We start from the raw sequence: 15,514 nt of genomic DNA, 5'->3' as shown, positions 1-15,514 counted from the left end.
GAATTGCAGAGTAACCATGTAGATGTAGATGTTGATTCCCTCCTGTATAGAGAGTCAAGTACTTCCTGCTTTGATTGACCAAGATAATCAGCTGCAGATATCGACTTTGGAATCCACTGAACATTTAAAACCCTCCTGCACCTCAGGCAGGCAACAGAAGCACACCCATTTCGACTGGCAGTCATGGAAGACACAGAGAATTAGTGTTGAAATTATATCAGGAGCAGGCAACAAACAGAATTTTTTCAATTTTCATGCATACAAATCACGCTGGTAATAACGCGTAATTTGGCGCAGGAAGTACATATTTACAAGCAAAGCAAATTTTAAAAATGCTCAATATAAGATGACACACACCTAAATGTGCTACATGCACACTGAAAACATCTTCGATAGTGTCGAATTGTATACTTGGTATCCAGGATAATAGTATTAATTAGGCAGCACTTGCTGATATTAAAATCAGTATGCTCCGTAGAGAACGTGAAACAAAGGAGAAAACAATATAACGCCAGGATGAGATGCAAGACTTGGAAAGGTAGGAAGTGGGGAAATGTTTGGGATGCAAACACAACAGGTTATGTTACAATGAAAAAAGTGAGAAATTTAGTGTTAGAGAAGGAAGCAATGGACTTACAGCACACACAATAACAAACTAGGACAATGACAAACAAAGAATAAAGTTTTGGGGGATGAATCGGTAGCTTTCAGAGAAGGTAGAAAAAGGTCAAATAGGTAAAAACAGGGCCAAATAGAAATCCTGGGTTAATGCAGGAGATACTGAGTTCAACTGTTAAAAGAAGAAACTATAAAAATTCAGCAAATAAAGCAGGCAAAAGGAAATATGAATGTTTAACAAATTATTGACAAGAAGTGGAAAATGGCTAAGGAGGACTGTGTGTGTGTGTGTGTGTGTGTGTGTGTCAGGGAGAGTTGACCTGGTGCCCTTGTTGTATTTGAAATATGTCGACCAACTTATTGTGTACGAAGCAGTGACTTTTATATTTTTTGTCGGTATGTCAGAAAATTTCCGTGTTACTGGTCTGAATGACTTAGCTGTCTGGTGTGGAAATTGTATTTCAGTACTTGCAGATGCGTTTAGTTTCCAGTGTTTTCTTCCTAAGTGAGAGAAGGAATTGGTACCCAGAGAAGGTAGTTTCAGGGGTGTGTTTGAATGTAGATGAAGGATTGGGTAGCAACTGCATGCCGAGGTGAAAGGAGGCGGATCTGTGGAGTGAATTATGAGGAAATGTGCCAAATGAATTTGTTAGGAGATGGAGTGCACCTATTTTTAATGGCAGATGGCTGAAGTTTTTAATTATGGGCTAGTGCTGTGGATCTGTCTGTAATACGCTGGTTAACCCGTATTGCAGAAGCGAGATTTCTAGATTTGTGACTTGTCGCTCGGAAGAAGTGTATTCAGAATTGTTGGCAGTTTTGCGGCTGTGACAGTTTCTTTCATTTGGTGTGTGTGTCTCGATAGTAGAGAGTAAGTGTGTTGATGTTTTGTGCAGGAGGCTTTCTGATGCAGAGCGAGGCAGGAGGCTGATACAGGCGGCTGGGGATGGGGAGGTGGAGGAGGTGCGGGCGTTGCTCGCGGCTGGGGCGGACGTGGGGGCGAGAAGCGGGGGCGGGCGGACCCCCCTGCACTCGGCTGCACTGAACGGCCACGCGGCTGTGGTGCGGCTGCTGCTCTCTGCGGCGTCCGACTCCAACGCCAGGACTCACTGGGGGCGGACGCCGCTGCACGGTGCGGCATGCTATGGCCACGAAGAAGTGGCGGCTGCGTTGCTGCAGGCCGGAGCCGACAAGGGGGCGAGGACCGAAAATGGGCAGACCCCCCTGGACATCGCCAGGCGGTACAACCATCACCAGCTCGTCCAGATGCTAACAGAGCGTTAATACGTGCCAGTAGGGGAAATGACATCATGTACTTCATTCTACATGATATTAAAATAAAAAAATTTAAAAATTAACACTTTCTCTATTCATTTCTACCTTTTGCAGTCCACACAATTTCTCCAGTAACACCAAAACTACTGCAACAACAGGAGATATCTGTAAACCAGCGTGACAAACCTTCCTATGGAGAATTCACTCTGTAAATCATTTCACAAGCAATTTCTGCAAAAGCTCAGCAACAACTGACAAACACCCAATCATTAATAAACTCCACTTCTCTCTCCCTCTCGGTCTTGTGTTTCTCGTCCCACATACAATATTCAAACAGCTTACAAGAACACAGCCGACGTCTCTCACAACCGGCTGTATTTCGAAACGTAAACACCCAATCTCTTCCAAGAGACAAATGCGAGAATAGCGGTTGTGTAACACATCGGCCAGCCGCAATAACGTCACTTCTTTCCACCAGTCCGCTACATTACTGCAAACTATTTGCTAGCAGTGTCTATGTTGCTACATCACATCACTGCGAACTGCACCACACTCAGATTACTGCCTTATAAGCTGTTTAGTTAGAATGTATCTTCACTTCCGACTTCACACTGAATTCACTTCTGTGCGTGCACCGCACAAGTACTTTTCATGTTTAATTGTAATGTCACATTTGTAGCAGTGCTCATAGCACATCATGCTCACACCATCTGCAGTTATGTCACAGCACGCTACATCTCTCTAATGGCAGCCCACGATGTACTAACACTAAACATTACTTCGATAACAACCTCTGTTACAATTAGTGCGCTAGATGATTTAATACATGTAATGTATTATTTTTGCAGCAAGTCTCAATGACAGGTGTAGGAACATCCGCTGACTTTCAAGCTGTCATTACTATCGATGCAGAAATAAACAGTGCAACGGTGGATCTTTTAAGGGATGGGTTTACACCTGAAAACGTCCAACTTTATCCCAGCAGACGTGCAATTGCATGTTCTGTCGCTGAGACATTCCGCTTAAATATTTACGCGCCATCCGGGACTGACGTTACACATGCACGATCGGACTATTTTTTAATCAGGATGTCGCACATCTTTTGGTAAATATGTGTATGTGAAGCACACGCTACACGATGCGAATTAGAGGCTAGTCAGTACGTCAAACAATTCGCCTGCGAGAGACAGCAGGCCGATTTCAATCTAATTTGTACATGTCATTTGTCTCCAAAACAAATGACTCCGATTAAAATGTTGACCCTGAATAGTGTTCATCTTCATGTTTAGACTTCATTTACCTGTGTGAAACATCTAAAATGATATATTTTCACAGATAGATTGTGACAATCATTGTACCTTACAGCGACTGTAATGAAATTTGTTAGCCTAGCTGTGCGAACGGAACGCTCCTCTGTTCTGGAACCAGTTACTATTAAGAGAGTGACGGAGCTGTCAAAAACGTACGGTACAGGTCCAGCGCGACAGCCGTCTGGAGGCAGAAAGGGTGCCAGCATCACAGAACCAGCAGACGGATTCGATACGCCCGCGCATGCGCAGAAGTACGCCTTCTGCTTCTCGCTTGGGTGGCCACCGGCCAAGTGCAGAGTTTCGTAATGCAGATTTTGCGCCTTTTTCAGTGAGACTCTTCACGAACACAGTAACTGAAGGACGTAGAAAAAAAGCCGGGAGGACGCATTGTGACAGGCCCATTTGATCAAGGGCAGACGGCCGGCAATGCAGATGAGTAATCAAAGACAAGGTTGACAGCTTTTAAGCATCAACAGACGGTCCCAACAACACACTGAATGGGACAGATTTCCCAGCACACCGTTAATACACATCCTACTGATTCAAATTTGCTCTCGCGACATTTAGTTTTGAAGAATAAAAATCCGCCAGTCAAAATAAAAGAACTTGTTTCTTTCCCCAGGTCACAGCGTCTACGTCATCGTGAACTGATTGACATTGCAATGGCTAATACAAAAGAGTCAGCTGAGAAGAGGAAATGCTACAAAAGAAGGTAAGTCGCACTGGAAAATCTCAAGTTCGACAAACAGTTTTAGTTCGAGCACATCCATTATCTGGTAAAGCAAAGAACAGGTGTCACAAATTTGTATTACTTTATAACGGACAATTTCGGACTGGACGAATCCCACTTCCGAACCCAGGACATCTTGAAACACTCACAACGAAAGCTTCGAGAGGTCTTCATCACATCACCAATATAAAACCTTTCACTAAATAATTGGTTGACTTCCTACTCCTTAATGATGACACCACCATACCGACATATAACAATTACGTTCTCACAACACGTATTTCATTTTCTTATGACATCAACCGTTTGTACACAGTAGTCAAGCTGTTTCTATGGGCTTTCTTTCATTCGCACGTAAATGACGAAAATAATATTTTTACTGATACAGTACTATAAGTACAAGCCATTTCGTACGTGTATTTTCACTGCCTTATGACTTTTATGTAACAGATACAATGATCGTTACAGAGCATATACCACGTCATGTTCTAACATAACTGACCCAGATCTTTAGAATACATCAATTTACAAGCAAAGGTTACGTAAAAGAAGACAGCAATGAGTTTTTCGAAGAAGAAAAGGCATCACAGAAGATAAAAGCAACATGAGAAACAATAACATCGAATTTTGCTCGTCGTAATGCATTTTCTCTTACAGGATAACGTACAGAATTATGCAGTAACGGATTCCAGACAGTACTGAGAAAACAGGTAGAGTACATTTATTTGCACAGGCATAACACGTACTCTCAACAATCGGAGGAGATATTTAATTTCAGCGTCTTCCACTGAGATACTCTAACACGGAGGTACAATCAGGGTTTCTTCACTGACTGTAAGAGATTTACTATAGATGTCGTATGTGAAGTGAAGACAAGGATTAATAATAGATGAAGTATGTGTAGCAATGAATTATGGAATTTTATATTGAAGATGTGATGAAATAATAGGAAGTGAGGATAGCGAACTTTTTATGACTATTATGCAGGCGTTTATGATTTATATGAAGTGTGGCATATTGATGCTAGAAGTTGTTACGGATTACATGATGTTTTTAGCCTTGGTGCGTGATTTGTTGATTGTGTTTTGCTGCGTATCTCTGACGACTGCTATTTCTAACGGCCTGTGACAAGGTGCTGCAAAACGATAATACGAGGCTATGAAGTTACGGGAAGATAAACACTTTCATTCAGCAGAATGCATCTTTTTGTGAACAGCAACGTGAAGGAGTGAAGACCCTTATTGCCATGCCATGTACTTGCCTTGATCAATTTGTGACTTTGCTTGAGCTAATCGGTTTTCTTCTCATTCACAGGATAATATCATTTCTCATTGTTTTTCGCCTATAGTTAATCGACTTCATCGCAAAGATATAATTTCCTATTTATTTTCATTCTGCACGTTGACTTTACTTGTTCACAGACATTAAGTACTCGTCTTGATACTACTTAAATTTTGCATTTGGGCTAATTGTAAGTAATTGGCGTGTGCACAAGTTAAAGTTTTCGGAATACATTTTCATTTGCTTTGTTTTATGAGTGACAGATGACAGACAAATGTGATAATTTCTTTTTTCCTCTACAGCAGCAAAATATTGTTCACAATTCTTTCCTGTCGTTCCCTTTAGGCTGTATCCTTCCACGAGTGTACTCAAGTATATAAAAACATACACTGTGCAGAAATCAGTATTGCACTCTTGCATAACAACACGAGTGGTCGACTCATGCACGTGTAAAATGTAAGAAGACTGATAAGAATGTTTGCCTATCGATATTTTCACAATGCATTGTACATGTAATGATTACTATATTTTAATGTTCCTTTTCTCTCACACAGTATAAACGTCTTAGCTTTATTTTCTTTCACTGTATTGTAACAGAATATACGTACTTTGTGAAAGCGGCACATTCGTGGACTCGAGTATAGTTATTCTCTGGACTGTGAGAAACTTGGGGGTATTATTAACATTTTCATTACCACGACATGCCGCTTCGATTATCGTGATTTTACGTGACTTAACAGACATTTTGTTAAAAGTGACATGGAGGTACCTTTTGTGAGCGGTCTGGCTCTGAGTTGTCACTGGATTTGTCACTGACACGTACGGAGTGCATTAAGTCTGCTCTCAGCCGCCTCCCACATAGTCACGATACGACGCTTTCACCTGGTGAGGTGTCACAACGTCATGAGTGCTGGAAGACACTTCAACATGTGCTACATAGCGTAGTGTGTACTCTCAGGCCAACAGCTGCGTGTGTGAAAACCACGAAAAGACATTGCTTCGATACATATTTGCTACGGCTAAAAGACAATATAATCACACCAAGTCTCACGAGATTTTGTGCAGCATAACGATCAAAAATAACAGAATTAATTTTTTCCCTCAATTGATAACTTTATAACTAGTGCACAATAATGAGGAGACAATTTTCTCAACCTGCGCACACTTCTTTCAAACGAAATGTAACGTATTCTGAGTACACCTGAGCACATATGTAAACAACATTTGTAACTTGACATAGTGCTCACCTGAGCACGAAATGGACGAAGCTTTCTGCAAAATAATTTATGAGCGAGTAGGCGCCTCTACTTACGAAACAATTACATTATGCGGTAAGATATTTTCATTTCAGGATCTGTTTGCTACGAAAATTACTAACGGACAGGGACCATTTCACGAACATTAGTATTTCCAGAGCATTAAGGCAGGGGGACCACTTTGTTTTTATTAAAGAGGTTAATACTAAACAGGATTTAATCAGTTTGCACATTTTTACAATATGAACACAGTAACAGAACGTATTATCACACTGGAAGATATAATAGACACGTTATTGCAGGGAAAAGAACAGCCACAAAAGAATGTGTATCGTGCGATTATCAACATATCAATTGACTCATGTAATTTCACCGCAGTAACTGACTATGGATCTCCAGTTACATTGATTAGTGATGCAGTATGTAATAAACGCAATCCGAATAATTCTTGCCCTACAGTCCCATTAGAAAAGACTAAAGGTAGAGGAGCAGTTTCAGGAAAACGAGTAGATGTAAACCTAAAGACACACTTAAAATTTGCTGTTCAAGTCGACATATTTTATGCAGAAGTGCCGCAACACGACGTGGTATGTACTCGCCTAATATCTGAAGTAGTGCTGGAGGGAACTGACACCATGAATCCGGCAGGGCTGTCCATGAATCACGTAAGAGTACCAGGGGGTGGAGATCTCCTCTGAACAGTATGCTGCAAGTTTGACAGCCGGTGGAAGTGTTTAAAATCAGAAGAGTGTTCCTGGAGACATTCTGTAGCAGTTCTGGACGTGCGGGATGTCGCATTGTCCTGCTGGAATTGCCGAAGTCCGTCGTTGTGCACAACGGACGTGAATGGACGCAGGTGATCAGACAGGATGGTTACGTACTTGTCACCTGTCAGGGTCGTACCTAGACGTGTCACGGGTCCCATATCACTCCAGCTGCACCAGTACAGCGCCTCCACCAGCTTGAACAGTCCCCTGCTGAAATGCAGGGTCCTTAGATTCATGAGGTTGTATCCACATCCGTACGCGTCCATCCACTCGATACAATGTGGAAGGAGATTCGTCCGACCAGGCAACGCGTTTCCAATCATCAACAGTCCAGTGATGGTGTTGACGGGCGTAAAGCTTTGTGTCGTGCAGTCATCAAGGGTACACGAGTGGGCCTTCGGATCCGAAACCCCTTTTCGATGATTTTTCGATGAGTGGTTCACACACCGACACTTGTCGATGGCCCAGCATTGCAATCTGCAGAAATTTGCGGAAGGGTTGCACTTCTGTCATGTTGAACGGTTCTCTTCAGTCGTCGATGGTCCTGTTCTTGCAGGATGTTTTTTAGACCGCAGCGATGTCGGAGATTTGATGTTTTCCTGTATCCTGATATTGTAGGTACACCAATGAAATGGTCGTCCCGGAAAATCCCCACTTCATCGCTACCTCGGAGTTGCTGTGTCCCATCGCTGGTGCGCCGACTGTAACACCGCGTTAAGACTCACTTAAATCTGCCATCGTAGCAGCAGTAATCCATCTGTGTAGATGAACTACATGCCGTACAGGAATTTGTAGATATAATTTTTATCAAATTAAAGAAATAAAGACATCCCTACATCTCAAAGGCAGCTTTCGAGCAGGGCATGTTCTGTTTGCAGATGAAAGGCAGAGTTAATGGTGGCAGGCAGGCGGTACTCGTCACGCTGCTGATGAACAACAGGAGAATAAGCATATTACTGCATGGCGTGTATGAATCTGTAATGAGTGTGTGAGATAATGGCATTTAATTTCTAAAACATTAGCCAGATGTAATTACTTACCAAGTCACAAAAAGTGGTATTCCGTCATCCACCTTTCAAAGGGAACGTTGGTGTAGTTTATCTTTTCTTTGCAGACTTGTAGTAGCGAGGTCTCTAGAGTTGTGGTACCCGTTGTGGATGTCCTGCAATGTAAGTCGGTGGGTGAACACACGCCATGGGTTCTCGACCATCTGAGAGCAGACCTAAGTGAAGGAGACACGATGAGTGTGGAATTACTTGTAGAAGCACAACTGCTCTTGCTGGGGGACCGGAGGTGGAAATTGAATTTTGACCTTTCGCTTGTAAGGAAAAATTCGAAAGAAAATGTTTGACGGAAGAAGAGAGGAAGTGCTGATGACGTTCGGTCGTATTACCATATATCGAATCACTCCCGTCTCCGTTAAGTATTCAGTTTTCTCTGAAAGTATTCCAGCGTTTGCTCTGAACATGGTACATCCCCTGAATATTTGCAAAAGTAGCACAGCGCACTTCCATAAAAACGCAGAGTTGTTTTAAAAGCTTCACGGTTTTAAGGCCATTGCCATTCAGCTGCACCCGCAGTACAACTGATTGAGGAGAAAGTGTGTCTCTGACTCTAAATTAAGTGGTTTATAGGTCGCAGCTCTGTTTCACTAGGGCAAGAACCTTTTCTCTAGCATCATAGAAGCACTAAATATTTTGAATACTGTTCCACGGAAACGGTGACTATGGAACGATCCTCCAATACTCTACGAACAGCAAAGCCTTAGAACCGAATCGAGACAGAGAAGGGAGACTGGCTGCGTTGTTCCTGCTCAGCGAACACCGAAACTGCGTGAAAGAATACGGCGAGATTTAATAAAAGAAAGTATCAGAAACATCTGAGTCCATTCCAAGAACTTAAATTATTGTATTGTTACGCGAATGCATTCTTATGTTTAAAATGTTTATTGAAAGCAGTTTGTCGTCAGTTCTCTGTTTTCTCTATGAAGAAATGATGCCTGGTTTGCCTACTCCCAATTCTTTGCGAATAGTATGACCTGCCCCCTCCCGCCACAATTGCTCTAGTTTATGTCGTGGGTACGCCCTTCGATTTCGCATTCATGGGGAGAAATCGTGAGGATTAGGAGTCGTATACATACAAAGAGATCATTAACCAGAGAAGATTCTCGAGGCAAAAGAATATTCTCTCAGAAAGTTTTCAGTTTCGTATGAATCACAAATTGGAAGCGTATTCTCCGACGAGAGGGTTTCCTTCCCACTTCCTCCCCACCTCCATGAGAAGGTTCTCTGTGTGTGTCGTCTGCCGTGTCACGCACAGAACGCACGGGTAACGCCAGACTTCATTCAGCTCGCTCAAACAGACAAACCGTTCAGTGTACAAAGATGGAACTGGCGTCAGTGTGTTGTGTAAAGAGTTGCACTACGTTTAGATTTCACTTTTATGTGCGGCAGCAAATTGTTAAGACGATTAAAGACAATTTGAAAAAAAATGCATTTTCTGCGATCGTATTGAATTTACGACATGTGGGAACCTTTCCTGTTACTGAAGTTAGGTGAACACATTATGTGAATGAAATCTTAAAATTACATCATTTTTCATCGACTCCAAACCGGAACTATGACCGAGTTTTCTAAGAAGAGATAATTTTGTTTAAATACGACGCTGAATGGTGTGCTCGCGTGTCAAGGACGCAAGCGATCGCCCGTGGGGTTCGTTACGAGAAACCGATCGCTAGCTTTGTAATCAACCAGCTGTTAATTTTTCTGATTCGTCTATATTTCGAACTTAACGAAGTGTAAGATTTACGGTGTGAGAAGACGTGAATATCCGGAAACTTCAGCGGCACAAGTGTTGTGTGTATACCAAAGTCTTCTCGTACATCGGTGTGAAAACTTGAGTCTACTAAATAGCAACAAAAACATTTTAATTTTCACTTCTTTTGAAAGGTCGCTCATCTCTCCTTTCATGATTTTTTGGAAGGAAATTCGCCATGCAAATAATGTTTTTATTGTAAAACTCGTATAAGTTTCTACGGTTCCTCTCTTCTGTATTTCCTCGGGTACGTATACCTTCTTGCCTTCCAGGAAATATAAACTTTGCCTTTACTACCAAAAAGTCTGTAAAAGCTAATGTCAGCAGGACTTACTCAGTTCGATGATAGGCTACAGAGCACACTTCAAAAAACGGAGAATGTACTCGGTTCGTGATTCGCCCCTCTAGTTTTATTCATACGAAATAGGAGCATGTTCTTTGTTTTTAACGGCTTCTTCCACTCATTTACTCAAGCTGAGAAATTTCTCCGGTGAAGTATATTTTCCGGCTCGCTTTATTCGCTCGAACCTGGGAATGTTCTCCACAATTTCTAATATAAAGTACATTCTCCGTTTTATTCATACAACCGAAGGTCGCGATTCTGAAAGTTGCACCGAACCATGATGACGCACACTTAGAGAGGTAATTCGGCTCAGAAAGTTTTCACTCTGGTAGGAGGCAAGTACTGGGTGTCCAGCAGGTTGTTTCAGAAACTGTTACATTATTCAATCTGAAGCTGCAAATCGAAATGTACAATTCTGTCCCAAACACAGTAATACTACTTGTGACGAACGTTTACCGCACAGGAGCAATGTACTGTTTTTCTCCGACGTTACTACCACATACCCCTCAATTTCTGCGGGTTTTCGGCAGAATCGGGTCGGGCCAAACTGGGTTGCCAATCGCCAGAAACGTTGTATTAGATAGTGTTTCCGCGTTTATTTCTGTTTCCTTTCTCTTTAATCTTCTCTCCTCCCACTTTGGGATTCCGAGATGAACCCCTTTTCCTCTTCCACTTCCCTCAGCAGCGACGTCCCTGCAACAGTGCCGCTCTCACTCCAGCCTAGCGACTGGAGAACTGAAGTCGGTGTCTGAACGAGATCTTTGTCGCTGCTGCAGTTTAGCGTGGAATACGACTGAGTAAGTGATGCCAAGCTTAGCCCGAATTATGCACAACTTTTCTCCTGTTTTTTTGTTTTTTGTTTTTTTAATTTACGATTTCCCAAGACCATTTGAAATTTAATTTTCAATGTTACTGTGACCCCATGTGGTGATTAAAGTACTTTAAAGAGAAAGCGTGTAATCCATTTAAAGTTGTGGATGATAACAAATCGAACACCACATTGCATTCCAGCATTGCTGATGGGGGGGCGCCACGAACTTGTAAGTCATTTTCAGCCAGGTGTCCCGATTCCAATGTGTCATACATAAGCACGGTACAGAAAATTGCGAAAGTTTGTAATTAAAATATTTTGCGTTGTAACCAGTATGTTGCAGACCACTATAGTGTCAGGCCTATGGCCTGAATGCCAAAGTTAACAGCGAAACGGGTCAACATATCAGCAGATCGAATTCGCGGAGTCTCTACTAATTCAGTTCTAGGGAGATGAGAAGCCAAGGTAACGTGGCAGTACTGCACTGGTGTTAAGGATGCGAACTGCATTGGCACAAGGACGATAAGGACGCCTCATTTAATGATACATAAACAGAAAAAAAACATTGAACAAATTCTAGTGCTCGATTTCACCCTCCGCTTTGACCATAGAGTGAGGATTCACATGCACAGAATTTATTTTCTGTTGTCGACACACATTGCCACATTGGTTGTGTATTCTTGGGCTGGCATAGGTTTGTGCGTAAAACCTTCTATAAATTTTGAATGTCGCCAAATCGTTAGTTCAGATAGATTCCAATCTTATGTGCTGTGTATTAGGGACAGGCGTTTTGCAGACACCGTAACAACTTGCATTTGATACCTGGAATAAATTGATCTCACAGTTTTTATGAGTAAAATGAGCAGACATCACGTCGCAGCACCGTCACGTCAGCGTGTATTCACACTGTCTGTCACGTCATGTAACGTCAATTCGCTTAGTCCGTGTCAGAGTATAGTATTTCAATTGAGGAACTAAGGTTATGAATGGCCAAAGCAAACCTCATAACTTGTGTTCTTGATCAGTCTTGTTTGCTGAAGTGCTGAGGCGTGAAACAACACCTCAAAACATCGACATTTCTGTGCTTTGGGAAAGTGGGCGTCTCTTCTGTTATTGCCAAACCTAAATAATTTTTCGCTTTCAGATATCTCACAAAGCTTGTGTGAGAACATCCAGTGCAAAAAACCTCCAAGTCGGCATCGAACATTTACAATTTGCCACGAAATCAAAGCACAATAAGAAAATGAAGAGTAAAAAGTTACAAAAGCACAATATCCACTACTATACAACGAGTTAACTTACGCTGACAGCAGATGATGATACCGTCGACACTTCATTCCCTGGAAACCTTGACCTGCCGTGACGTGACGTGACGTGACGGTCTGTTGACGACTTGTCTGAATGCCGCCATTTGAAATGCATTGTGGAATGTTTTCACATGACGAGACTTGACGGCATCCCGAGATCATGCGACAATTTCAGCTTAATGTTGACAACATGCACACCACGCAATGCTCACACCAGACATTTTTCTACACTATGGCTTTGATCGACGTCATATCTGACTCACAGATGCTACTTAGAGGCCACATCTAAAGGCAATGATGTTCAATCCTAAACCAAAGAATGTATCACAAAAAAGACAGATAATGTACACACATACAATAAAATTCGATTGCAGCTCATGCGATTAATTACATAGCTATAAGCTATATTGCAAATAAATTGAGCTAACAATAAAGAAAGTAACAACATGCATGAAACCAATTATCACAGTTCACGTGTGCAAGTGAAAGAATGATGCATGTCCTTTAAAGTCCACTACAATATCACTCGTAGTAAACTCATAATTTACATCTACATAGACAGTTTGCAAATCACACTTACGTGCTTGGCAAAGTGTTCATCGAACCATTTTTCACAATAATCCTCTATTATTCCAGTCTGAAACAGAATGCGGAAGAAACGAACAGATGTACCTTTCCGAGCGAGACCTGATTTCCTTATTTTATGATGATGATCATCCCTGTGGATGTCGGCGAAAAAAAAATGCTTTCGCATTCGGAGGAGAAAGTGGTAAGGTTCTGCCGCAACGAAACATGCCTTTGTTTTAAATATGGCCGCCCCAAATTCTGTATCATGTCAGTGACACTCCCTCCCCTATTTCTCGACAATACAAAATGTGCTGCTCTTCCCTGAACATTCTCGATGAAGTCCGTTAATTCTACCTGGTAACGATCCCACACTGCACAGCAGTATTCTAGAGGAGGACGGACAACCGTAGTGTAGGCAGTCTCTCTAGTAGATCTGTTGCATCTTCAGCCAATAAAACGCAGTCTTTGGTTCTCCTTCCCCACAATATTTCCTATGCGTTCTTTCCAATTTATGTTGTTCGTAACGGTGATTCCTAGGTATTTAGTTCAATTTCCGGCCTTTAGATTTGACTGATTTATCGTCTAACCGAAGTCTAACCGATCTATTTAGCACTCATGTGGATGACCTCATACTTTTCATTATTTAGGATCAATTGCCAATTAATACGAATTGTGAACTCTGTGACAGGAAATCACGAATCAAGTCACTGGCCAGCCTGTGACGATATTCCATAAACACGCAATTTGACTACAAGCCGCTTGTGAGGTACAGTGTCAGATGTCTTCTGGAACTCTAGAAAGACGAAATCAATCGAAAATCCCTTGTCAACACCACTCAATACTTCGTGTGAATAAAAGCTAGTTGTGTTGACTGTGTGCTAATAGACCGTTCTCTTCGAGATAATTCATAATGTTCGAACACGATATATGTTCCAAAATCCTGCTGCAAATAGACGTTGGTAATATGGCCCTGTAAACTGATGGATTACTCCTACTGCGTTTCTTAGGTATTGGTGTGACCTGTGCAAGTTTCCAGTCTTTGGGTTACGAATCTTTCGTCAGGGAGTTTCAACACTCAGTTTCGCTACGACAATCCTGTGTTCACTGATCTCAGTATATGTTTTGGTGCTCGTTATGGGAAAGTGGGTGTTTCGGGCAGGGACAATCTAAAATCAAACAACAATGGCAAAATGACATAATTAGGAACATATGGGAAACGGATAGATACAGACTTCAGACAGAACAAAGCAAGGGAATTCTGAAAAGTTTTCAAAGCAGAAATAACAGGGTACAGGCAGTTGTACTTCAAAGATTCAAAAGGCAAACTGACTACCAACAACAAACACAACTCTGTATAACTAGCAAAATGCTTCAACAACCTTCTAAACTGCGAGGAACCAACACAAAGACAGTCCTTCAGACAGCCTCAAAAGGAAATCCCGCCTTGAGAGCCATATAACTGCATTAGACTCAACAATACAGTGGCCAGCCGAAAAACAACAGGGCGCCAGGAGAAGACGAGGTTATGAAAGGTTGCTGGGAGAAAGGAGTAGTACGGGACGACTGGAAGGAAGCCACAATCCATCCGCCACATAAGAAGGGAGACAGGACGGACACACACATGTATCCAACTTCATTGTAGGACCTCTACTGGGTAAGGCAGAAGACCAAGCAGAACGCACAACTGGCGTGTAACAAGAGGGATTGAGGAAAAATAGTTTTTGCCCAGAGGAAATTTCTAACTTGAAAAGAATCATCAGGATCAGAACAATATAGAACCACAACACACTCGTTATATTCAATGAGTTCAAAAATAGCCTACGGTTGTGTAAACGGTCAAACAGTGTCCTTAACAGAGGAAGAAGTAGGCGCTGACAAAATCAGCAGACAATTAGTGAAACAGGCACTTACAGACGCAAGTTCAAAAGTTGAATTCGTAGGAGAAGTTTTTGAAGCCTTCACAACTAACACAGGGTTGGGCAGCACGATGGGCTCTCACCGATTCTCTTCAGTTTGACCTCAGACAAGGACATGACAGGGAGGGACAGAACTACAAGAGGAAAACGTCGAAGGAATCCATCTAGAACAAGAAAGAGCATGATCTGACTTGAAATATCTTGTTTTTTCCGACAATATTTCTATGATTTGTAAGGACAAAACAGATGAAAAGATAATGATATAAACACTGTACAAAATTGCAGCTACAACCTGATTACAAATGTCGGAAGCGAAAACGGAATACGTTGAACATATACACAATAGAGGAAAATAGATACAAACACAAAATGGAAACGTCAAAAGAGTTGATAAGCTTATGTGGGAAAATGGATACAATCAAATGGTTAGACAACATCACAAGTAAAGAAAGATCGAGGAAAATTGAATTAGCAAACAAACTCACCCGAAACCGATATAATAAAAAATCAGTATCATTC

The 15,514-nt window shown here is 41.8% G+C and overlaps 1 protein-coding gene across 1 annotated transcript; it reads left to right on the top strand.

Annotated features, from left to right (window-relative positions):
* Nucleotides 1-521: 521 nt before the first annotated feature.
* On the top strand, nucleotides 522-1,902 carry LOC126183919 (ankyrin repeat domain-containing protein 65-like). The gene is made up of 2 exons (XM_049926264.1): nucleotides 522-538; nucleotides 1,515-1,902. The coding sequence occupies exons 1-2, from the start codon at nucleotides 522-524 to the stop codon at nucleotides 1,900-1,902; spliced, it is 405 nt and encodes a 134-aa protein (XP_049782221.1).
* Nucleotides 1,903-15,514: the final 13,612 nt, after the last annotated feature.

The sequence above is a fragment of the Schistocerca cancellata genome, chromosome 4 (assembly GCF_023864275.1).
Source record: "Schistocerca cancellata isolate TAMUIC-IGC-003103 chromosome 4, iqSchCanc2.1, whole genome shotgun sequence".
NCBI classification, from domain to species: Eukaryota; Metazoa; Arthropoda; class Insecta; order Orthoptera; family Acrididae; genus Schistocerca; species Schistocerca cancellata.
This window is presented reverse-complemented; position numbering and strand designations above follow the sequence as displayed.